The sequence below is a fragment of the Sus scrofa genome, chromosome 18 (genome assembly GCF_054392235.1).
Source record: "Sus scrofa isolate SSC_HxYL_T2T_F1_AM1 chromosome 18, Sscrofa_HxYL_maternal_Yorkshire_Landrace_v2.0, whole genome shotgun sequence".
NCBI classification, from domain to species: Eukaryota; Metazoa; Chordata; class Mammalia; order Artiodactyla; family Suidae; genus Sus; species Sus scrofa.
In genome coordinates this window covers 64,827,172-64,850,674 of record NC_139400.1, presented here as the reverse complement: position 1 = coordinate 64,850,674, position 23,503 = coordinate 64,827,172, and the positions used below count along the sequence as shown (strand labels likewise).

General features: G+C 52.0%; 3 protein-coding genes across 10 annotated transcripts in view; all 3 read right to left on the bottom strand.

The window, feature by feature from the left end:
- The window catches only part of ZNF775 (zinc finger protein 775), a 113,077-nt gene that overhangs the window by 69,656 nt on the left and 19,918 nt on the right, over positions 1-23,503 (bottom strand). The gene's annotated exons all lie outside the window — the stretch shown is intronic.
- Positions 1,010-6,764, bottom strand: ATP6V0E2 (ATPase H+ transporting V0 subunit e2). 2 transcript variants are annotated; one of them, XM_085005016.1, is made up of 4 exons: positions 6,587-6,764; positions 5,109-5,156; positions 3,991-4,117; positions 1,010-2,913 (listed from the first exon to the last, which is right to left on the bottom strand). In XM_085005016.1, the coding sequence occupies exons 1-3, from the start codon at positions 6,688-6,690 to the stop codon at positions 4,024-4,026; spliced, it is 246 nt and encodes an 81-aa protein (XP_084861142.1). In that variant the 5' UTR covers positions 6,691-6,764; the 3' UTR covers positions 1,010-2,913; positions 3,991-4,023. The 2 variants fall into 2 exon arrangements, with proteins under 2 accessions (XP_084861142.1, XP_084861141.1); XM_085005015.1 differs by having other exon boundaries at positions 4,000-4,117.
- The window catches only part of ZNF862 (zinc finger protein 862), a 34,571-nt gene continuing 18,008 nt past the window's right edge, over positions 6,941-23,503 (bottom strand). For 4 of the 7 annotated variants that reach the window (XM_085004965.1, XM_021079101.2, XM_021079107.2 and 1 more), the window contains 3 exons: positions 15,007-15,111; positions 11,911-14,025; positions 6,941-10,481 (listed from right to left, as the gene is read on the bottom strand). In XM_085004965.1, the coding sequence (XP_084861091.1) occupies positions 10,330-10,481; positions 11,911-14,025; positions 15,007-15,111 (2,372 nt within the window). In that variant the 3' untranslated portion in view covers positions 6,941-10,329. Of the gene's footprint in view, positions 10,482-11,910; positions 14,043-15,006; positions 15,112-23,503 lie in introns of all 7 variants that reach the window. The other 3 variants (XM_021079103.2, XM_085004967.1, XM_085004968.1) reach the window with 2 other exon arrangements.

The following is a 23,503-nucleotide window of genomic DNA, read 5'->3' as shown; positions in this document are numbered from 1 at the left end:
CTGGAGCTACAGGGGCTGCCGGGGAACAGGGGGCGCTCCCAGGACCCAGGGAACAGAGGCTGCCCCGGGTGGGGCACGAGAACTCGGGGACAGACACACATCACAACTCTTCAAGCCACGCCGTCCTCCTGACCTCAAAACCCACCCGCCGCTCAAGCATCTCCATGGAGACGCTCCGGACACCCCCAGCTCACCAGGACGCAGAGGAAACCCCAGGTCACTGCTTGCCCTCAGGCCTGCTCCTCCTCTGTGGCCTGTCCAGCCGCCAGGTAGCCAGCACAGCCTTCGCCTACTTCTTCTTTTTTTTTTTTTTTTTGTCTTTTTGCTATTTCTTGGGCCGCTCCCGCGGCATATGGAGTTTCCCAGGCTAGGGGTCGAATCGGAGCTGTAGCTGCCAGCCTGTGCCAGAGCCACAGCAACGCGGGATCCGAGCCGCGTCTGCAACCTACACCACAGCTCACGGCAACGCCGGATCGTTAACCCACTGAGCAAGGGCAGGGATCGAACCCGCAACCTCATGGTTCCTAGTCAGATTTGTTAACCACTGCGCCACGACGGGAACTCCGCCTTCACCTACTTCTCACCGCAGGGCCCACCTGCCTCCTCCCCGCAACCTTCAGCTCGCTGGTCACTTCAGCTCCTGACTAGATCTGCAATTCCCGCACTCGCCACCACTCTCATCCAGGGCCCCTTAGGCACCCTGCAGCCATCACCCTGGAAACTAAGCTGGGTCCTCTCACTCCCCTGCTTCATACCCTTTTGTCACTTCACAGTCCCTCTGGGTCAACCCGGGCTCCTTGGTGCTCAGGCCTCAGGGGTCTGGTCCCACCTCATTTCTCCTAGTTGCTTCTCCATGCACCTCCCACCCCCTCAAGCTTCGTGCTGCCCCTCCCACAGGCCATCCTCTCTGGCCTCTGCTCACTCTGTCCCCTGCCCCAAGCAGGAAGGCACGGAGCTGGCAGACTCTGTCCCACAGGTACTGCGGAATGAGGCAGGCCACACTCAGAAATGTTGGGGACCTGCTTTATTGCAGACCCCCAGAGGCCATGCACTCTGTCACCCGGGGCACAGATAAATGATGGGCAAATTTCCTCTGTCCTCCTCCTGCCAGGCCTGGTTCTGGGCAGAATCCGGGAAGCCGCTGTCTCCTCCAGGCTCAGAAAAATGGAGTTCTCCGTGTCCACGTCCCAGAGCTGCAGCTCCAAGCAGCTGTCAGTCCCTGTTCCTGTCCCCACATCCACCCTCCAAGGAAAGGGGGATTGGGTGGGCCGGGGGCGGCAGCCAGCAAATCTAGCCTCAGCCAGGATGCAGCCACCAAACAGTAATTTCCCCACCAGCCACAAGTCACTAGACACAGGTCAGGTTTCCAGCACAATCTAGACCCCACAACCCCCACTCCAGGAGGGCCACAGAGGTCAGCACAGGAAGGGAGTTTGAAAGGGGGCAGGTGGGCTGTCAAAAGGAGGGCCCAGTCTGAGCAACAAGCCAAGCCCAGAGCCAAGAAACACAGATGAGACATATGCACGTTCTCCACCACTCCAGAAACACTGCCCACTGAACAGAGCGCCAATCCAATAAACAGCCAATAAATACGAGAGACTGGCTTCTTTCCCCAGGGAGGCAACGTGGCATAGCCAAGTCAGGGGACTCCAACTAGCTCTGGGACTACGGCCAAGTATCTGAGGTCTCAGCCCCAGCTCCCCTGAGAAGTGAGGGCACCACCTGGGGGCCCCAGCCCTCGACAGGCCAGGTGCCCCCCACCCCCCACAGCACCCCCGGCATAGGTCTGGCACTGGCCTCACCTTGCCTACACCTCACCACAGCGCCACCCACACCTGGCCTACACCTGTCCCTCTTCACCCTCCTATGCCCCAGGTGACCTCCGTCCTGAGGGGCCCTCAAATCTGCCCCCGAGGCAGCTGAATGTAGGAGAATCTAGGCTGGGGCAGGAGCTGCTGTTTCTTCTGCTCCCCTGGTGCTCAGACTGAGCCTTGGGAAGGGACGGGATTTACCCACAGAGGGAGGCCCTGGTTGGGGGGACAGGGTATTCTACGGAGACAGCACTTGCTGAGCAAGTCAGTTTGAGTGACTTTGAGACTCTAAGGAAGGCTAAACATATAGGTTTCCACCTTTTTTTTTTTTTTCGACTGCCCCCCAGTTCCTGGGCCAGGGATTAGATCTCAGCCACAATTGAGACCCAAGACGCAGCTGCGGCAACACCAGATCCTTAACCCTCTGTGCCGAGCCAGGGATCGAACCTGTGTCCCAGTGCTCCCAAGATGCTGTCGAGCCCCTTGCGCCATAGCGGGAACTCCAGGGTTTCAATCTTGATCCAAATTATTACGTCGCTTTTGTGTGTGAATGGTTTTCCATTACTTCAACATTTTCAGAAATTTCACATCTAAATGTGTCAGAAAATTAAAGGAGAACTCCAAGAAAGGCCTTTGCCCATCCACCTCACAGGGGAGAAGGCCCACACAGGCTGATGCTCGGGGGTCACGCAGCAGGACGGGGGCAGGGCTGACGATAACTGGTCCCCTGACTCCTCAGCCAGGGCTTCCGCCTGGCCCTGGCCCACCCCAGGCTCGGAGCACCCCGGGCTGGACGCCCCTACCCCACAGGATGCAGGCCTTCCTAGGGCTGCCCCATTTGTAAAAGGCTGACCACGCCCTCGTCAGCTCTTGGCCAGGACCTACTTGGGAGGGGGCAGTGGGGACTTGAGGGCTGGACAGCTGCTCCAGCCTGGCTCTGAGCTCGGGGCTTCCCGAGGCCCAGACTGGCCAGGGAAGGTGGTACTTTCCAGAAACAGATGGGCCTTGGGGGAGAGAGCACAGAGGGACCAGACACAGCCATGGGGGTGATAAAGGGTCATGGAGAACAGTGGAGCCAAGGTCATCCAGAGAGCCAGGGCACCTGCAAAGCAGAGACATGGAAGGGTCACAGCAAGCCCCTCTCCCCAGGCCCTCCCTAGAGAGCCCGGGCCAGTCACCCGGGCCCCTCAAAGATCCCGCTGCCGGTGAGCGTCTCACGGCCCCTGGGCCCCAGCCCTCCCCTCACTCCCCTGCCGCCTCCTCTGTGGCCTTCAAACCCCAAACCCACAGGTGAGGCTGGACTGACAGGCTCCCCCCAGCACCCTGGTCTTCCCTCCACCTCTGCTGCCAGCACAGTGCCCGACGGGGAGAGAGCAAGTGCTCAGCATTGTTTTGTCTTTTTTGCCATTTCTTGGGCTGCTCCCGCAGCATATGGAGGTTCCCAGGCTAGGGGTCGAATCAGAGCTGTAGCCAATGGCCTATGCCAGAGCCACAGCAACGCGGGATCCGAGCCGCATCTGCAACCTACACCACAGCTCACAGCAACGCCAGATCCTTAACCCACTGAGCAAGGCCAGGGATCGAACCCAGCAACCTCCTGATTCCTAGTCAGATTCGTTAATCACTGAGCCACGATGGGAACTCCTGTTTTTTCTTTTGGCTGTGCCCGCAGCCCATGGAAGTTCCCAGGCCAGGGATCGAACCCAAGCCACAGCAGTGACCATGCTAGATCCTTAACCACTAGGCCACCAGGGAACACCAATAAATTTCTGTTTGTTGTTTTCATTTTAATTTTTTTGGCTGCGCCAACAGCATGCAAAAGTTCCTGAGCCACAGCAGTGCTAACACCAGATCCTTAATCTCTAGGCCACCAGGAAACTCCTTAGCAATTTTTTTTTGTTTAAGGGCTGCACCTGTGGCAATGGGTGGCAACGCCAGATCTGAGCAACATCTGTGACCTACACTGCCATTCACGGCAACGCCGGACCCTTAACCCACTGCTCGAGGCCAGGGATCAAACCTGTGTCCTCATGGATACTAGCTGGGATAGTAACCCGCTAAGCCACAATGGGAAATCCCAGCATTTTTTTCTTAATAATTGAATGCCTGAACCCAAATGCAAACTCTCACGGCCCTGCCTGACCTCTCCCTCCCCGCCCCAGACCCTTCCTCAGCCCACCTGTTGTACCTGGGGCCGAGGAGGTGGCAGCAGTCACTCCCACAGGAAGCGCACGTACCAGATGGTCTCATTCCTCAGCTGGGGCCCGAACAGGGGGTTCAGCTGAGCCAGGATGGTGATGAGCCAGCTGCCAGGGACAGCACAGTGAAGGTGAGCACAAGGCACTCTGCCATGCACACATCACACAGGGCCTTAGGTCACATGACCGACCCAGCAGGTGCAGGGTCCGGGTTTCGGAAGGAAGGGTCCCACCGAGCCATCCACACTGCAGCTGGCACAGGGTTCTGTCCAGGGCATGCTTGGGCTTAGGTTTGTTTTGATTTGCTGTATAGTAGATTTACAAGATTCCTGAGTTAGGGCTGGATGCTGGGATCCCGGAAAAAAGCCATCCAGGCTCAATGTGGCTTCACTGCTCACAAGAGAGGCCTCCCTCAAAACCAGAACTTGGCCTTATTCCTGACTTTGGCAGCCAGGTTTACACACAGAGCAACCTAACGTGGAAGGATTGGGGATGGGTGGAAGAGTGTCTTCTTTTGTCAAAAGGAGGGACCATCATGAATGGCAGTTTCAGAGAGAGAACATCCAGACACTGAGGACCTGGAAATTGATTCCCTCACACTGTCCAGGTCCTCGCATCTCTTGGAATGTTTTTCTATATCCCAGGGACCTGTTCTAGGTCTGAAAACTATTGCTCATCCGGTGGTTCTAAACTGGCTGCATCACAATCACCCAGGGGCGTGCATTAAAAACACGGATCCCCAAGTGCAGATATTAAGAACTGCGCCCTAGTGGGTCTAGGATGGAGCCCTGCAAGCTGTGTTTTACAATCTCTGCAGGTGATTCTGATGCCCACGGGGGCACGGAACTGGCCTAACCCAATCATTTCACAGATGAGAAAACCACAGCCTATGAACACTGCAGAGCTTGTCCAGGTGACATGCTCAGAGCCAGGACCCGGACTGCAGGACTTCCAGCCCGTCACCCCCTGTGCCAATCCAGAGTGCCTCCTCTTCTGTGTTTCACAGGCTCAGCCTTTCAAGACCTGAACGTGTCAGTGCTAGGACAGAGGTGAGAGCGGGGCTGCAAGGCTGATTTTGAGCTGGGAGAGTGGTACTTACAAGAGGTAGCAGCAGACAGCAGTGGCCACCAGCATGGTGATGATCACTCTGCAAGGGAACAGGACGTGGGGTCAGGAAGGAGGGGTGCAACCAGTGCCCTCAGGAGGCCTGGCTGCGACCAGAGAAAGAGCTCCGGGTGCCAGCCCCTTTCTCACGGGCCTTCCCAATGCCACCTGAACACAATGAGGCTGAGTTCTACCCAGGGGAAGAACTTCAAGATGGAAAATAAAAACTCCAAGTATCACTTCATGGGGAGACTGAGCCTGATCACATCCAAGTTACATTGTGAATCCTTTCCTTTACCTGTCTCCCTTCTCCATCACCCGCTATTTCTCCGTCTTAATGCAGGCATGTTGGGAAAAGACATCGTACAGAGCTGAGCTGCTGCCACCCACCATGGAGTGGGCTCTGGGATTCAAACTTCACTGGGCAAAGGGAAGAGAGACAGAGACCAGACAGGGTAAGAAGCAAGGAGATGTGGGCCATCTCTGAGGCCGAGCGAGCAGTTATAGGGAAAACAGGGACTGGCTACCTAGAGTCCACTCAGTGACTGGAGACAGAGGCTTTGAATGCAGCAGGAAAGATTTCAATTAGACAGAAGAAAGAACCACCAGGATTTGCAGGAGAGATAAGGCACTAAAATGGTTTACAAAGTGAAGCCCTGGGGCCTCAGCCCAGCAGACCCTGAAGAACAGAGGCCACACCCATATGTCCAAGCCCATTCCAGCCACAGCTGCACCTAACCCAAACCAGGGCCTATGACCCTTGATCTAAAGCACTTGAAGCTGGTGCCAGAGAAATTAGCATGTGAGCCATGCTTTCAATATAACTAAGCACTACAGGCTGGTCCTGTGCTGGGCACAGGGTCTACAGCCGTGAAGAAGACAATCCTGCACCTTGAGGAACTTGTCATCGAGAGGAGGTGGCACTTTAACGCGCAAAATAATATAAAGCTGGAAATGGTAAATGGTGTAACAGGTGCAGAAATCTGGGAGAGGACCCTCAAAAAACAACTGATATCAGCCAAAAATTATCCAATATAATATGTGCCATGCACGAATAGTTTTATATACGAAGTTTGTGTGATCTTCCCAGCAGCCTCAAAGGGCGAGTATCATCACCCGCGATTAGCTAAGAATAAAGACAGGCTTGCAGGGATGACAGACGCTCAAGGTCACGGCTAGGCAGGAGTGGACGAACTGCATCAGAGGCTAGCACTGCCTTTACCTTTACAGGCTGGAGGGGGAGACCTGTCTCTGCCTCTACCTTTCTAAAGCCCACCTTTCTCTGCCCCTTGCCCCCGATCGCCTGCCTGTTCCTGGCTGAAAGCAGCCCAACGCAGACCTGAGAGGAGGAGTGAGGCGCGGCGCGAGCCTCGGCCAGTGCTCGCTGCACCGCGGGCTCCTGCCGCCGCGGGGAGAGAGTGCACCTGGCCAGGGAGAGGTCTGCGGGGAGGCTGGGCCGAGAGCGATCCTTACCCGCGGTTGGGTCCTTTCGGCACGAACCAGGGCCCCGCGATGCCGATAAGACCCCAGAACGTGGTGAAGATGATGACCGGGAGGGCGAAGGAGTGCGCCGTCATGGCCGGCCGCGGGATGTCCAAGCGGGGACGCGGGTCAGAGATGCAGATGCTCCGGTGCGTTCCGGCAGGGGCCCAGCTGTGGGTGCCGCGCATGCGCAGCAGGACGCCAGCCCGGCCCGCGCATGCGCACTACCCGCGGCGCTCAGGTGCCTGGGTGAGCTTTCCTAAGCGCTGGGTATGTAATTAGCTTTGATCGCCTCCTCCAGTTTCCTGGTTCTGGCTTAGAGGATTTACAGCACTGAGGCATGTGTCGAAATCAACTCTGCTTTATTCATATAGCAAAAGGCTGAGAATCAAACATTATGTTTTAAACCTTATTTTTTAAAGCAGAGGGGACATTCTTAGGCCAATCACCTGGGGTGACCTTGGCTGACAGACACCTGGAGGAGGGAACGGTCCTGCTAAATATTTAGCGCCCTAGGAACTCAACCTGGGCTTCGGAGGATGCGAACGTTCTGGAGTAGATCACACTGCAGCATGTCTGGCCAGGACAGGGCCTGGCCTCTATGGCTGTTGAACTCAACTGTCAGTTCTGATGCTGGTCATTCAGAATGTCGAGCCCGGTGGCCATCCACCTCTGGAAATCAAGGTAGAGGAGTGTGGAGGCAGGGCTAGGGCTCTGGCCAAAGACCCAGTGCTTGCTTCTTCCCTTCCCAATGCCCTTCGGCTTGATTTACGGTGAGGCAAAAAACCAGAAGGCTCTCCAACAAGGGGGTCTCCAGGCCCTGGGGTTCGAATGCAGCAAGTCTCTTAAAACAAAGAGGCCAGCTGGGCAAGGGAGCTCCCCACGCTTCAGCCCTGGGGTCCTGCCCCAAATCAACAGTTGTCCTCTGTGTCATTAGCTGACAGTGGGGAGCCAGAGCACGCCTGTGCCCCTCGAGAAGCTGGGCAGTGCACATCCCCATGATAAATAGCATTTTCAGTCGCCCCCAAGGAGACCAAGTTCTTTGGAGGCTTCCAAGCTGGCACTGGAGGCTTCCTGAACAGGGGTGTAGAGGGCCAGGGAGGGACCCTACCTGGTTTCCACCTCCGGGCCTAGACCTGCACAGCGAATTGTATAGGTGACACCACACACAGTGCTGACTACGGGACACATCTCCTGCTCTGAGGCTTTTAAAGGATGGAAGATGCAAGGGAATGACGCTTGCCGCTTGCCGTAAAGTCGCCTCAATTTGAATCCCTATGGATAAGGTGGAGGCTATAGCCCCCACCTTAAAGGGTCCTTCTCTCTTCCATCCGGCCAATTCACACTGAGGCACCTGGCCTCAGGCACATCCCTGAATTCCCCACAGAAGCCTATGTGAATGGGGGAGGGAGGCCTGGGCTCCATCTTGGCCAAATGGATAGAAACACCACCAGAGCTCAAGGGCTGTGGTATACCTCAGCCCCCAGGACACAGGGCTAAAAGGAGACAGTGCCACAGTTTAAACACAGAAGGCAAAAACGGAATTCTGACTCGAAGGACGAGGAAAGCAGGAAAGTGATAGTGCTAAGGCTAAGTGCTAAGGGTGGGGTTATGGGAATGGAGAGTCAGAAACCCTGGAAACCAAGGGTTCTGCTAGACAGCGAGACCCTTGGTGCCAGCATCTTGGCACCTTCTAGGAGTGGAAAGTGGACCAACCGCTGGGCTTGGGCCAGACTGCTTGGACTAGCAGCGCAGAGCAGGACCCACCTGGAGCTGGGCAGCAAGGCCAGGACGGAGTGCTACTTCCAGCCTGGCTGAAACAAGAGAAAGGCAATGGCAAAGAAGCCCTTCCCTCTAACCTCCCCTGGTTTCCCACCTGCAGTTAGGAAGTCAGGACCCACACACTGCATCACCTTTAGCCAGATGAGCAGCCTAGGAGCCTACCCCAAAGCAGCTGCCCTGGGGAAAAAAGTGCTTTACTTCCGGGTAGAAGGGGAGATGGGGGATGGGGAGAGGGCAATGGGAACCAAATAGTGTAGACCACCCTGCTATGCCCTTGGGGGGTTCTTAGGCTTGAGGGAACCCCTCCTGGGGCCTTGCTGAAAACAGTCCCGGGGATCTGACAGGCCGGTTAGGAGTGGAACATAAACAAACAGACACCCCTAATGATTCCCAGGCTGGTCCCCAGAGCATCCCTGAGAAAGAATGGACTGGGCCGTTATGCTGATGGTGTGTTGAGAGCACCTCTTCCCATAATAAGGACTTTGGTGGCAAGGGACAAGGCCAGGGGCCAAAGACAGGCACATCCATCCTGCAACCCGCTGTCTCTGAGAGAGCTAGCGGCACTGTCATCAGTCCTGCGGCAGCCTGGGCACCATCAGGCACTTGGATTCTCTGCTGCTGCCTCATGGGGGAGAAGCAAGGCACAGAAAGGAGGAAGGAAGTGGTCGTAGTTGAACCACTGCCTGCAGCAGAGTTGGGAGCAGATCCCAAGTCCTCCAAGTGCAAGCTTGTCCTGTCCACTCTGCTCCACAGAAAACCTGGGCTCAGGAGTTCCTGCTGTGCCGCAGCGGAAATGAATCCTACTAGCATCCATGAGGACAGGGGCTCAATCCCTGACCTTGCTCAGTGGGTTAAGGATCTGGCGTTGCTGTGGCTGTGCTGTAGGCCTGCTGCTGCAGCTCCAATTCAACTCCTAGCCTGGGAACCTCCATATAGCATACGTGTGGCCCTAAAAAAAAAAACAAAACAAAAAAACCCCAAAACTGAAAACCCGGGTTTAGCACGTTACAGGGGAGTAAGCGCCAGGCACCCTCCAGGGAACCCCCCCACCCCCAGTCAGAGAGGCAGGAGCACCCCTCTGGCGTGCTCCTGTGAAGGGGTTTGGCTTGCTCATCTTCAAGGAGGCCCTGGGAGGAGGCCGAGGATTTCTGATCCATGTCTCCCATGGGAAGCTGTGGATCCCCTGCCATGGAGCCTAGGTGACAGATCCCAGAGCTGGGCTAGCTGTCCCTAGCCCTGGTCATCCCCTGCCCCTCCCAACATGTCTTCTGTGGGTAGTCTCTGGAATGTTCTCCAACTATCCAGGGGCTGGGGTGCTCCTTAAAGACTCCCACCCCCAACCCACTTCAGAAAAGTCCTCTTACCACCAGAACAGGGAGCAAAGTCTTTCATGATGGGACTATTTCCTGAAGCACCTTAGAAATGAGCTTGAGGGAGTTCCCGTTGTGGCTCAGTGGCTAATAAACCTGACTAGTATCCCTGAGGACTTGGGTTAGATCCCTGGCCTTGCTCTGTGCGTTAAGGATCCAGCATTGCTGTGGCTGTGGTGTAGGCCATGGCTCCGATTCTCCCCCTCGCCTGGGAACTTCCATATGCCACAGGTGCAGTCCTAAAAAGACCGGAAAAAAAAAGAAAAAAAAAAAAATGAGCTTGAAGTGAGACCCTTCCGCAGGTGGAAATGCTATGAAGTTGCCGCCTCCTCAGAGAAGGGCTTGGCGGACAAGCTGGGAACCTCCTGGTTCCCCAGCCTCTGGGACATGGGCCTAACTACCTGGTCCCGGCCCACTTCCCGGCACCAAGAGGCCCCACCACACCAAGATTCTAGGGCAGCCTAGAATCCCAGAGCCTGTCACCATGAGCACCAGGGCCAGGGCAGCACAGGGGTCTCTGAGGCCACATCCCCAGGAGCTCTGCTCCTACGGGAGCTCTGCGGCAGGCCAGCGCGGGGCCTCCTAGCTGGGCCAGGGACGCCGCAGTCTGTCGGGTTCCGTGATGCAGCCCCTCGGGACCTCCGGCGGTTCCCCAGAGGACGGGGTGGGCGGCTTCTGGGTCCCAGGCTCCTCCACAGAGAGCATTCCCATCTTCTCCTTGCAGGGCCCCGGCTCTCCAGCAAGCAGGAGGAAAGGGAAGGCCAAGTCAGACAGAGAAAAAGGATTGGAAGAGCCCCTTCCCACAGCGGGTTGCACCACGGCAAGGGGCGAGAAAATCCTGCCGGGACAGCCGGGAGATGGGACCAGGGCTGCCCGTTCTAGGCCTGACCATCCCACTCTGACCTGTCACCCTAGATCAGGGGATCGCATGCGGCTGATTTTGCTCCCAGGGAACAGGTGGCAGAGTCCCGAGCTTACAGGGACAGCTTTACGTGACAGATGAAAAACCACAGCACACAGCCACACGTGGTAGGCAGTGGTGGGGAAGGCCAGGCCAGGACGGGCCCGACAACCCAGAGTTATCTGGCCCCAGTGTCCTGAGTGCTGAAGGTGAGAAGCCACGGTGAAGGCGGGCTTTACCCCATAAACCCTGGCCACGCGCTCCGTTTGCTTCAGGGGTAAACTAGTCCCACTGTCCTACGACAAAAACCTGCAAGAGGACACACCTGCTGCATCCTCTTCTCCTTCACCCCCACCGGCTGGGCATGGACTCGGCCTTGCTCGAGGACTTCCCTCCTCCCCACTTCCGCTGCCCCTCCACCCACCGCCCGGCTGCAGGGCCAGGGCCACCCTGCTTCCACGGAGCCTCTGGCGACCCTGAGGCCAGTGTCCGGCTGACACCCACAGATCCCAGGGTGAAGTGAGAGCAGAAGCAATAGGACGGACGTCAAGGGAGAAAAACCAGGGCTCTGCCACTGCTCAGAAAGACCGAGGAGCTGGGCGGAGCTCTGGTTTCTGTGTGGTCGGGGACTACTTGAAGAGAGGAGACTTTCTTGCAGGACCTTCAGTAACTGCCCTCCTCGCCGACTCCTCCCCTGCCTGAACCCCACCTTCTGCATGCAGCGCCCCCCTCACAGCCCCTGACTGCACTGACCTATTCCCTCGCGAGGCTGCACAGACCCCGAGAATGTGGTGTGTCTGCTGTCACTTGTCCAATCTTCTAGTTATTTCCGGTAGTAGCCTTAACCTTTAAAGGGTGCCACGGACGCTCCCTGTTAGACACTGTTCTAAGCACTTTATGTGACAGGTGAAAAACCACAGCACAGAGACGAAGTTGCCCAAGGTCACACGCTGGTTAGCGAGTGGCAGGACTAGACTTGGAACCTGGGCAGACTTGCTTAGGAAATTCCTGCTCTTAGCTCTCTGCCCTGCGGCCTGCTGTGTGGGCGTCTGGCCCTCTAGCTGATCTTACTCTCCCGGAGGGTCCGTGGCTTGTCTCGAGAAGCCACTGGTCTAGCAAAGGGTTGGGTGGGCGCCACTGAGGGCGAGCCTCCTGCGAGGGCTGACTTCTCAGACTCCGCTGGGCTTGGAGCCCGGCAGCGGACTGGGAAGTGTCTCTTCCTTTGCCTCCCCGTGCCCGGGAACTCTGCCGCGTGTACGTACTTGTGTGGGAGCCGGGTGGCACTCCGGCACAGGTGTAGACGTGGCTGAAACGCCGGCCTGAGGAGGTCAGGTACCAGTGCTGGATAGCAGGGTGGGGGTCATAGTCTGCGACGGCCACACCGTTCACCGCTGTCATCATGAGCATGTTGATCACCTCGTTGGAGAGCTTGGTCCTCTCATCGGTCCTGATCCGGTTCAAGGCACTGAACCCGCGCTCACAGCAGGAGGTGGAGATGGGCACACAGACCACCACCGCCACGAGCCTGCTCAGCAAGGGGAAGCGGCAGCGCTGGGCCAGGGTGTTCTTGCACAGCATGGAGAATGGCAGGTTCTGGGCCAGGGCTTTCAGGCCCAGCCACTCCTCCAGGAGTGCTTCCTCGCTGTACCCTGGGGGCAGCGAGAGCTCAAAATACCGGGCCAGGGCAAGAATATCGTCATTCCCAAAAGCGGCAAGTTCTGTCCCACGGGGCCAGGCCAGGGTGTCAAACACCTCCATGCTCTTGAGGGGTGCGGGACGGGGGGCGTCAAACCTCCGCTGGAGGTACCCCACCCCCGTCAGGATCACCCTCTCCCTGTCTGCCTGGAACCGCTCTTCTGCTGTCTCCGTCCTGTCCAAGACGATGCCGTGGAGCCGCCCATCTCTGAAGCCTGCGTTGAATTCTTCCTCTTTGGGCCCTGCCTGGAGACGGAGGGTCTCCAGGGCCACATAGGCCCGTCCCAGCGTGGCGTTCACCTCCGTGACCAGCACCATATCCTTCTGGCACACCTCCGACAAGGGCCTGTAGATGCTCAGGAAGTCCAAAAGGAAGTGGCAGAACTTGACGAAATGGAAGTTCTTCATCAGCTTCAGCAGGCCTTTGGCCCTGTGCCCGACCTGGCCACCCGCTTCTGCCACCCTCTGGAGGTGCCTGGCCAGGGCGGGCCAGCTCACGAGGAGTGCATCCAGTGTGCGCCTCCTGCTGGCCACCCACCTGACAGCATTCAGGTCCTTCAGGCGGAGGATCTCCTGCTCCAGCGGCGCCGCGCCTTCCTGCAGCTCTCTCAGCCTCTTGTTCGAGGACTGATAAAACTTGAAGACAGTCCGGATGTGCCGGTCACACTTCTTGACCAGGTCGATGCCCCCACAGGCGTCGACCACAGCCAGGTGGAGCCGGTGGGCCACACAGTGGACGGGCAGCAGCTGGGGAATGACTTCCTGGAACTTCTCCACCAGGCCGCCTCTGCAGCTCAGCAGGGCCGAGCCATCCGTTCCCAGGCCCACCACCCAGCCCGGCTTCCGGAAGGGGACATCCAGTTCGTCCAGGGCAGACACGATGGTTTCAAAGTACCCATCCGCCGTCTCGCTGTAGACCGGGGCCAGAGTGAGGTACGACTCTTTCACCTCCAGCCCCTTGAAGTAGCGGAGGTAAATGCCCACACAGGACTGCTCGGAGGCGTCCGTGGTGCTGTCCAGCAGCACGCTGACACACGGGGAGCTCCGGACGTCCTCCAGGATCTCCTTCTTCAGGGTCTCGGAGATGTATTTGATGAACTGGGTGCAGGCGGTGCGGTTTCGGTACTTGCCCAGAATCATGGTCCCAGTGCTTTGGAGGAGCTGCAGGATCTTCTCAAAGTCGTTCAGGGGCCGAGAGTGGTAGGCGATGGAGTAGGCGGCGTTGAAGAAGTGCTCCATGTTGGCCATCAGGTCACTGGAGATCTCGGGCACCGGGGCGGCCAGCGGGGCGTCTTCCTTGACTTCCACAGTGTTGACACAGAGCTTGTGTGCTTTGCTGACTCCGTGGTACTTTAAAGTCTCCACTTTAAAAGGACCCGTGTAGCCTCGGACTAACCGGGATGATCTGTCGTGGAGGCTAGGTCTTGCTCTGCAAGCCGAGCAGAAGAGCCTGGTCTCTTTGGGGTCAATTACTAACCACGGGAACTGCCCGAACCACGACCTCTGAATGGAGCGGGGCCTGTAAGTCCTCTTGACTTTCCTCCGTCCACCCACTTCTGCTTCACAAAGGCTGGGACGGCAGTAGGAGGTACGCGTCTCCCTAGAAGAGGCTGGAAGCGTTGCAGAGTCTACCGCCGAGGCCAGTGTGTGCGCCTCTCTGACGGCCACCATCTTCTTTTTCCCTTTGGAGCAAATCACACTGTGCTTGGGTTTTTTTTTTTTTTTTAATGATTTTTATCTTTTCCATTACAGCTGGTTTACCGTGTTCTGTCATGTGCTTGGTTTTGCTGCCCAGAACTCTGCAACCTCCTATCAGCTAAGTCACCCCAGTGCAACAAGTACCCCTTACGTGGGGGAGCAGAGATGAGGAAAGCGATCCCCCTTTCTATAAATCAGCAGTGGCGTCTATGTAAACCCTTTTCCATCATTTTCTCTGAAAGCCAGTCTGCCCACCTCAAGAGTTGTTTAGCCAGCCTCCCGCTCTCCATCCTCTCATCTGGTCATGTGACATCAGATGCTAATAAGCTTAGTTACCACCTTGGCCACAGATGCTTTTGGGTGGTTTTAATCCTCTTTGGAGGAACCACCAAAAAATGACGTTAAATGTCTAGTAATCTCTTTTTTGGAGGGGATCCGTCCATTTTATTAGGGGTTTGGGGGAGGGTTGAGGGGCTGCGAGAACAAAGAGCTCCGACATCCTCCTGGCCAGGATCTCCCGGCTTCGCAGCTGCTGAAAGCTGTCGGTCTCACGAGCCTCAGAAACAAGGAGGCCCCAGAGGTATGCAGAGTAGCTACCGACTGGGATTTGCCAAACTGCTCGCCCTTGCAGACCGACCAGAGAAGCAGGGGAGCAGGAAAGAGCGGGGGTCCCGTGGCTCCATGACCAGGTCTACATGTGCCCTCCCCCCATCAGTCTACCACAGCCCAGGTTTCATTTCTGCTCATCGACTGTCCATGTTCCCCAAACTCTCCCAGTTTCCCAGCCTACTCTACACCAAGAGGGCAGGATGAGTTCCCATTCATGTTTTTCTACCCAAGGCCTAATACAGGGAGGGCCTGGTGTGTGACAGGTTTGGAGAATGGCTGCACTAACGCTGTGTGACTTGCCTTAGCTGCCTGGGCCCCTGGACACACCCTTCAGAACTCAGCAGGTCAAGACCCACCTGGAGGACGGCCTTTCCCCCACGTTGGCCCGTGTGGGTCCTTGATCCACGGTGCAGCTCTCTGCTCCAGTTTGGAGATCAAGTCTGGTTTGGCAGCGGCAGGCCCTGTTCAGGGATGAAGAGTCACAGCGACATCATGGCTCTGGACTGTCAGTCAAGCAGCCCACCTGAAATATCCAGGAAGGCCTCTGGGTCTGTTTCTTAATAAAGCCTCTTCAGCCAGAGGCCCAATGAAAAGAAGCATGCCCATCCAGGGAGCTCATTTATTCTTCAAACTCAAAGGTGCAGCCTGATCGGGGGTAGCCCTTGGCTGGGATGAAGAATGTCCTTAACTCCGTGGCTGAGCCACCTGCAGCCAGGAGTCAGCTAAAGGCATCTAGAGGGGAAGGTGAAGAGGGGAAAAGCACAGAGGACAAATGAGAAGGAGAGATGATAGCCACACGAGTGGGAGACGGCCCCCAATGCCTGTCCCATGCACGGGCCCCTCAGTGACACCCACAGCTGGCCCTGGTGCAAGTGGCTAACTGAATGGGACCCCTGCAAGGCCCCTTAGCACTGTCCGCCACTTGCAGTGGAACCTGAAATCCAACTAGAAGAGATTCATGCCTTTGGGTTAAGCACTGCCCTTTACTGAAAATATGAGTATTTTTCAAGGGTTTGCGAAGAAATCACTTTCTTGATTTAAGTGATTGAATCCGTTGCTCTCTCTACCGACACGCTTTTGTATGTATCCGAGTGAAAGTGTGCACGCTCTTGCTTTGGAAAAACATATCCAAGCATCTGATAACTGGGTGCTTCTGTGGAGGGACCAAAGGGCATGGTAAGAGGGGGATTCTTCCCACTACTTGTCTTCGATCACTTGAACATATTTATGTTTTCATGTGTATATAGGTGTCCACATATTTACTACTCATAAAAATATGACAAATTGTTAAACTGTGGTAGACGAACACATATCCTTCTTCAAACGTCCCTAAAATGAGGGCAAAGGAACATAATAAAAAGAAGCATAAGCCCAAGAGAAACATGGGACTAGAAATGTTAGTACATTTTTAGAAGAAGGAAAGGAGAGAAAAGAGAAGAACTAACGGGGCTGAACACCAAATGCTAGCAGAGCGAGTAACAAGGAGAAGAAAGTGACCTTGACACCAGAGTCCCCAAAAGAGCCAGGGCTGGAAGCACCAGGTGCAGCAGAAGGTGGTAGAAGGAGAGGGTGGACAGGCCTCAAGGTCTGCAGAGACCAGGTTGACCGCAGGTCCTCTCACCTATTCCAGGAAGCCAGAAAACACCAGCCCACCCCACCCCACCCCCGCCCCGAGGGGAAGAAGAAAGGTTAGCCTACAGGAAAAGTGTAACCAGAAGGGCTCTGGGCCCTGGGATGGGGGCAGTGGTGAAAGACGAAGGAGAAGGGCAGTAGATGAAGACAGTCTAGACCTGACGCTGCGTCACTGGGCTCCAAGAGCAGCAGCTCGGCGAGCAGCCAAGCAGGAGACTGCACGTTTTCTTTGGAGAAATGTATTGCTCCTCCCCGGCCCGCCTCCCACAAAGACCTACAGGTGCAGACTTTGGCGGGCTCTTCAAGGAGACAGCCGGGTTCACAGCTGGTCACCCTACAGTGCCATCTACACCCCGCATGAGTCCCAGCCAGGCACGCAGAGCTTGCAGTTTTTAAGGCTTTACTGCTTTACTCTTAAATATGAATGAACCTGAAGATATTTATGTAAGATAAACTACTATCAGGAAACAAGTAGGAAAAAGGATGGAAGGAACTAGAGATACTGCAGGAAGCAAAACAAAACTTCACCCCGTCACCAGTCCAACTAGAATTTTCCCAGAGAGAAAGTAATGATAGTCATCCCTGAAAAGAGCAATAAAGGCTCTTAGGTTAAAAATAAGAGAGAAGAATTTTTTTTGTCTGTGCCCACAGCACACAGAAGTTCCTGGGCCAGAGATCAAACTCATACCACAGCAGCGACCCAAGTCACTGTGGTGACAACACTGAATCCTTAACCTGCTGAGTCACCAGGGAACTCCAAGAATAAATTTTTTACTTATATAGAATTGTTAGAAAATAAAATTGAGGAGATCTCCAGGAAAGTAGAATAACAACAACAAAAAGACAGAAGCAGAAAATAGGAGGAAAAAAAAATAAAGCAAAGTCAGAGTCTCAATTTAGGAAGTCTAATATCTAACAAATAGGACTCTTTGCAAGAAAGAAAAGAGAAAATAGAAAGGAAGAAATAATACAAGAGTGTTTTCCCAAATTGGAAAATGCAAGTTTCCACATGGAAGGGAAAACATCAGATATCCAGAACAGAAGATGAAAAAACATCCATATCATTAAGCACTAAACACCAGAAAACACTAGAATAGATCACAGAACCTTTCAGAGTGGAAAAATAGGCTGTGTTTATAGACTAAGGAATAAAAAGGCACTTAGGCTTCCTTTTTTTTTTTTTGGTCTTTTTAGGGCAGCACCTGCGGCATATGGAAGTTCCCAGGCTAGGGGTTAAATCTGAGCTACAGCTGCCAGCCTTCGTCACAGCCACAGCAACACTGATCTGAGCCATGTCTTTGACCTACGCCACAGCTCACAGCAAGCCATATCCTTAACCCGCTGAGCAAGACCAGGGATCAAACCGGTGTCCTCATGGATACTAGTCAGGTTTGTTACCACTGAGCCACGACAAGAAATCAAAAAGACACTTAGATTTCGGAACAGCACCTGTAAAACCTAAAAGCAATGCTTCCAAAATATTAAGGAAAATTATTTCCAACCTGAAATTCTATACCCAACCAAGTTATCAACTGTGAGAACAGAATAAGGGCACTTTCAGATACGTAGAATCTAAAAAGTTTCCTCCCATGTACCCCTTCTTAGGAAGTTACTGAAGGATGTGCCCCAACAAAATGAAGACATATTCCTGAAAGATATAGATCGACCCAGAACATACGAGAGAGACAAAGGAAAGTCTAAGGCCATGGCTATGCAGAAGGCTTAAAGAATAACTAGTTTTGAGAGAGTAGAGGAATGGAAGACCCCATGACAGAAATTTCCAGAAAAAAAAAAAAGTGAAACTGAGAGGTCACAGGATGTTTAATCACGGGGAAAAGACCCTTCAGAGGAGTTGTATAACTTAACTGTAGAGTTTGAGAGGAATTGATGATGGTACAGAAAACTAGCAAAATAAAAAAACAAGAAAAAAATACAATTCCTAGGGGAGGGGGAATCCTACACCAAATGAGACATCATCACAATACGCCACTCTGATCAGAAGTCAACAACACATAATCTTAATTAGGGAAGTAATTTACATTGAGTTAACCAAAAAAGTATGATACACCTGTTCTGAGAGGATGGAGGAAGAGAAGTGGGGCCTGCGTGATGTAAGAGGGCCATATCTTCACCCTCCACAGTAGGATGAAATAGATAATATCTAAAATCAGCAAATCAGGAATAGCAATAAACGCATGCAACAGGATATTAAAGTGTGATTCTGCCTGCCTGTTTTGGCTGAAGGCCCCCCAAAACAGGAGCCAAGTCTCCCCCATTCCAAAGCTGACTTGGAAAGAGTGACTGAAACACCAGGCTGTAACCCAAGCCCTAACCACTCTGAAGGCGTCAACATGCTGGGAGTGAAGAGATCAGGAGTTGGATAGCACAGATGTTTCCGGAAAGAGTCGTCAAGTGTGTTGTCAGCTCCCCATCCACCATGGGGAGGAGTGGGGTGAGCTACTTCCCTCTGACCTGAGGCCTAATGGGAATGACATCCTCACCTGTATTCCCTGGAGCTGTGGGGCTGCTCATGAACACAGGGCTGGAAGACTAAAGGCATAAACTGACCAATGGGGCTCCTTCACGGTGTCCATTTGAGAAGAGCCTACATTCACAGGGCTTAGAGAGCAAAGGATGGATACATAAGTGTGTTTTCCATCTTCCAGATGTGGGCCCCACAGGGAAAGGGAAGGAGCCTGAAGCCACTTAAAGGGACTTTCCATGACTATCTATTGGTGACGCTCCCCCCAGGAGCCCATCCAGGGCAGACTGCTAAAGCAGACGTTACCCACTGCCATGAGAGGTCTCCAGTGATGAGGCTTCAGGGGACTGTGGAACCCACAGACACACCTGGAGAACCAGCTTTCAATTATCCCAGCTACAAGTAACTGGGAAGCCAGGAAAAACTTCTGGTACCTCTCCTCCCCGCCTACCTACCCCTGTTCCCAGCCAGGATGCAGCAGAAGTCCTGGAATAGGATTCAGGGTAGGAGAACTTCCTTCTTCTTAGCGCAGGATTCCAGATTCCAGACCTGAAGCAGGTCTAGAGGCAAGAAACTTTAGCTTTAAATGAGGTCCAGACTTTTAACTACTACAAAAAGATGGGATTTTTGTTTCTTAATTTTTGGGGTCAACTTTTGATATCATTTAAAACTTACAGAAAATTTAATTTTTCTATTTATTTATTTGTTTATCTGTTTATTTATTTATTTATTTATTTATTTATTTATTTATTTATTTATTTATTTTTGTCTTTTCTAGGGCCGCACCCACAGCATATGGAGGTTCCCAGGCTAGGGGTCCAACTGGAGCTGTAGCCGCTGGCCTACACCACAGCCACAGCAATGTGGGATCCGAGCCTCGACTTCGACCTACACCACAGCTCATGGCAACGCTGGATCCTTAACCTACTGAGCAAGGCCAGGGATCGAACCCGCAACCTTATGGTTCTTAGTTGGATTTGTTTCTGCTGCACCACAATGGGAACTCCAAAAATTATATCTTGATACATGTGTGGCCCCAAACATAAACTAATAATTCTTTAAAATGTATTAGTCTCTAAAATGATGTAGAAAACAAGATTTGGAGCTAAAAACAAAAATTTGAAAAATACTAGCTTTTAGACTAATAATTGGGGTTTTTTTTTTCCCCTTTAAGCATACTTGTCTCTTAAATCATGTAGGAAACAAAAGGTGCAGTTACAAACCACTGTTACAGGAGTACCCGTTGTGGCTCAGTGGAAACAAATCTGACTAGTAACCATGAGGAGGCAGGTTTGATCCCTGGCCATGCTCAGTGGGTTAAGGATCCGGCATTGCCATAAGCTGTGGTATAGGTCACAGATGCAGCTCAGATCTGGTATTGCTGTGGCTGGGGCGTAGACCCCTAGCCTAGGAACCTCCATATACCACAGGTGGGGCCCTAAAAAGACAAAAACAAAAACAAAAACCAAAAAACCCACATAAACACAACAACAACAAAAACCCAGTGTTACAATAACACCAGCTGTTATAACTGCCCATGTATTTACTTCTATTGAGATTTTTTTTTCTCCATACGTCTTCAAGTTACTGTCTAGTGTTCTTTTGTTTTACCTTTAGCCCTCCCTTGAGCATTTCCTAGAGAACATCTAGTGATAATGGAACCCCCAATTTTTACTTATCTTGGAATGTCGTCCTTTCTCCCTCACTCTTGAAGGACAGTTTTGCCAGATATCAGCTCTAGGTTGACATTTTTTCTTTCCGTACTTTGAGTATAAGGCCCACTGCCCTCAGGCCTCCAGAAGTGGAATCTGTTTACGACCTTATTGAGGATCCCTTGTATGTGATGGTTTGCTTCTCTCTTGCTGCTTTTAAGATTCTCTCTTTCTTTATTTTTGAAAGTTTGATTATAGTGTGTCTCAGTGTGGGTCTCTGAGTTCATCTTACCTGGAGTTTGTTGAGCTTCTTGGATGTTTATATTCATGTCTTTGATAAAATTTGGGGAGATTTTAGTCACTATTGCTTCCTTTCTCTCTGTTTGCCTTTTAAGACTCCCACAATGTGTGTGTTGGTCGGTTTGATGGTTTCCCACATGTCCCTTGGGCTCTGCTCACATTTCTTTGACCTTTTTTCTTTCTGTTTCACAGACTCCATAATTTCCATTGTCCTATCTTCAAGCTTGCTGATTCTTTCTTCTGCCTACTCAAATTTGTTTTTTAATTCCTCTAGTTAATTTTCATTTTAGTTATTGGAGTTTTCAGCTCTCAATCTTCTTTGTCTCCTTACATTTTCTCTTTATTGAAATTTCTATTTTATTCATACATCACTTTCTTGACTTTCTCCACATCTTTTTAAAGTTGTCTGAGTATCTTTAAGATGGTTGTTTTAAAACATTTGTCTAGTGTATCTGCCATCAGGTCTTTTCTAGGGACAGATTTATTTATTTATTTATTTAGTCTTTTGGTTTTTTAGGGCTGCACCTGTGGCATGTGGAGGTTCCCAGGATGGGGGCTGAATCACAGCTGTAGCTGCTGGCCTACATCACAGCCACAGCAACTTGGAATCCGAGCTGCATCTGCGACCTACACCACAGCTCATGGCAACGCCAGATCCTTAACCCACTCAGCAAGGCCAGGGATCAAACCTGCATCTTCATGGATGGTGGTCAGATTTGTTTCTGCTGAGCCACAAGGGGAACTCCAGGACAGTTATTTATTTATTTACCTTTTATTTTTTTCTTACCTTTCATTTTTTTTTCTACTGAATAGCAAGGTGGCCCAGTTACACATACATGTATACACTCTTTTTTGTCACATTATCATGTTCCATCATATGTTACTAGACTTAGTTCTCAGTGCTACACAGCAGGATCTCATTGCTAATCCATTCCAACGGAAATAGCCTGCATCTATTAACCCCAAACTCCCAGTCCATCCCACTCCCTCCCCCTCCCCTTGGCAACCACAAGTCTATTCTCCAAGCAGGAGTTTTATCAATTTTTTTTTCTTTTAATGGGCCATATTTTCCTATTTCTTTGTATGCCTTGTGATTTTTTTGTTGAACATCGGACATTTGAATCTAATAATGTGTTAACTCTGGAAACCAGTTTCCCTCCCATCGTCAAGGTTTTTGCTGTTTTTATTGTTTTTGATTATTTTTATAGTTATTATTATTTTCAAATCATTATAGGCTATCTCTGTGCCAAAGATCAGCCTGAGGTATAAACTTGAAGTCTCCTCATGTTTTTTTGAGTCTTTCCCTGGGCATACAAAATCACTTTCTAATTTTCCTGCTATATGTTTTTGTTTCATGGTTTTTTTGTCTTTGTTTTTTGGCTGTACCCATGGCACATGGAAGTTCCTGGGTCAGGGACTGAATGCATGCCACAGCAGTGACCTCAGCTGCTACAGTGACAATGCAGGATCCCTAACCCACTGTGCCATAAGTAAACTCCCCTGCTATATGTTTTTGAATATCCTAGTCTTTAATGTATGAAAGAGGGAAAAGAGAAAAATTAAGAGGAGGGGGAGGAACTAGCTCCAGTGGGGGAGGTGCGACAGCACTGGCTGCGTACTTCTGTGTCTGCACCTCTGTGATCAGACACAGTCATCGGTGATCAAAACACATACCCTTGATATTTAGAGGACAGAGTCCTTTTTGCCCACCCTAAGGCCTGCAAGCTGTGTGTAAGCTGCTCCAAGAACATGGCACAGCTACCTGCAAGGTGGTAGGAGTGGGGAATGGTAAATATGCTCAGAGCTGAAACTGACCAAACTAAACCACAATTTACCATCTGACTCTCCTCCTGTAAGGTGCCAGATTTCCAAGTTCCAGAATAGTTACATCAGACAGATTCTGCCAGTGCAACTGTTGTCTAGGTGGGGAGACAGATTCCTGGTGCTTCCCACTCCATGATCTTCCCAGAGTCCTCCCAGTCAGGACACTTTTGAAGAGTACTATCCTGGACATTTTATCAATCGAAACTAGATCATTAACGTGACTAAAATGTTACTGGAGGACTTTCTGTTACTTGAGTGTGATGAGAAAGTCATGGGCCCAGGTTTCATTCTGCCAAAGACAAACCAAAACGGAGGCCACAGTTTGAACAGACCCCTGGACCAAACACTCACAATCGCACGACCAGATCTCAAACTATCCTGACTTCCCCAAAATGCTGGCTTAAGTTTCCTTTGTGTCAGAGTGATCTTACAGTTTCCCACAAGAAAGTGTACACCATGCTATTATTGCCCTAAAGAGAACGTAAATTCCAGTAACCAATATCAGTCCAAAAAACAATGTGCTTCCTCGCTCATGCTTTATAAAAGCTGAGCTTTAACCACTGAGAGCCAAGCTTTTAACCACTTTGGGTTTGAAGTCTCCCTCTTCAGGAACAGTCTGTTTCTTGCTCAGTAAAATATTTGTATCAAGTAAAGCTCTCAGAATTTTATTTTGAAGCCCAAAAGGGTGAGAAAGAAAATCCCCAAAGTGTTGACCCAAACAAGTGGTGATGGAAGTGTTTATGAGTGTATCCTCCCGAAGTTCACATCTTTAAAAACAATGTCTACATGTATTTCTTGGAAATGATGGAGCAAATTACTGGATGAAACAGCTAAAAAGCCTTAAGGAGGAGGACTCAGCAACAGAGAATAGTAGGACAGGGAATTTCATTTTTGTTATATGTCTAATTAGAACGACTTCAATTAAAAATACTTAATTATGAAGAAATAGTTTAAAAGACCAAC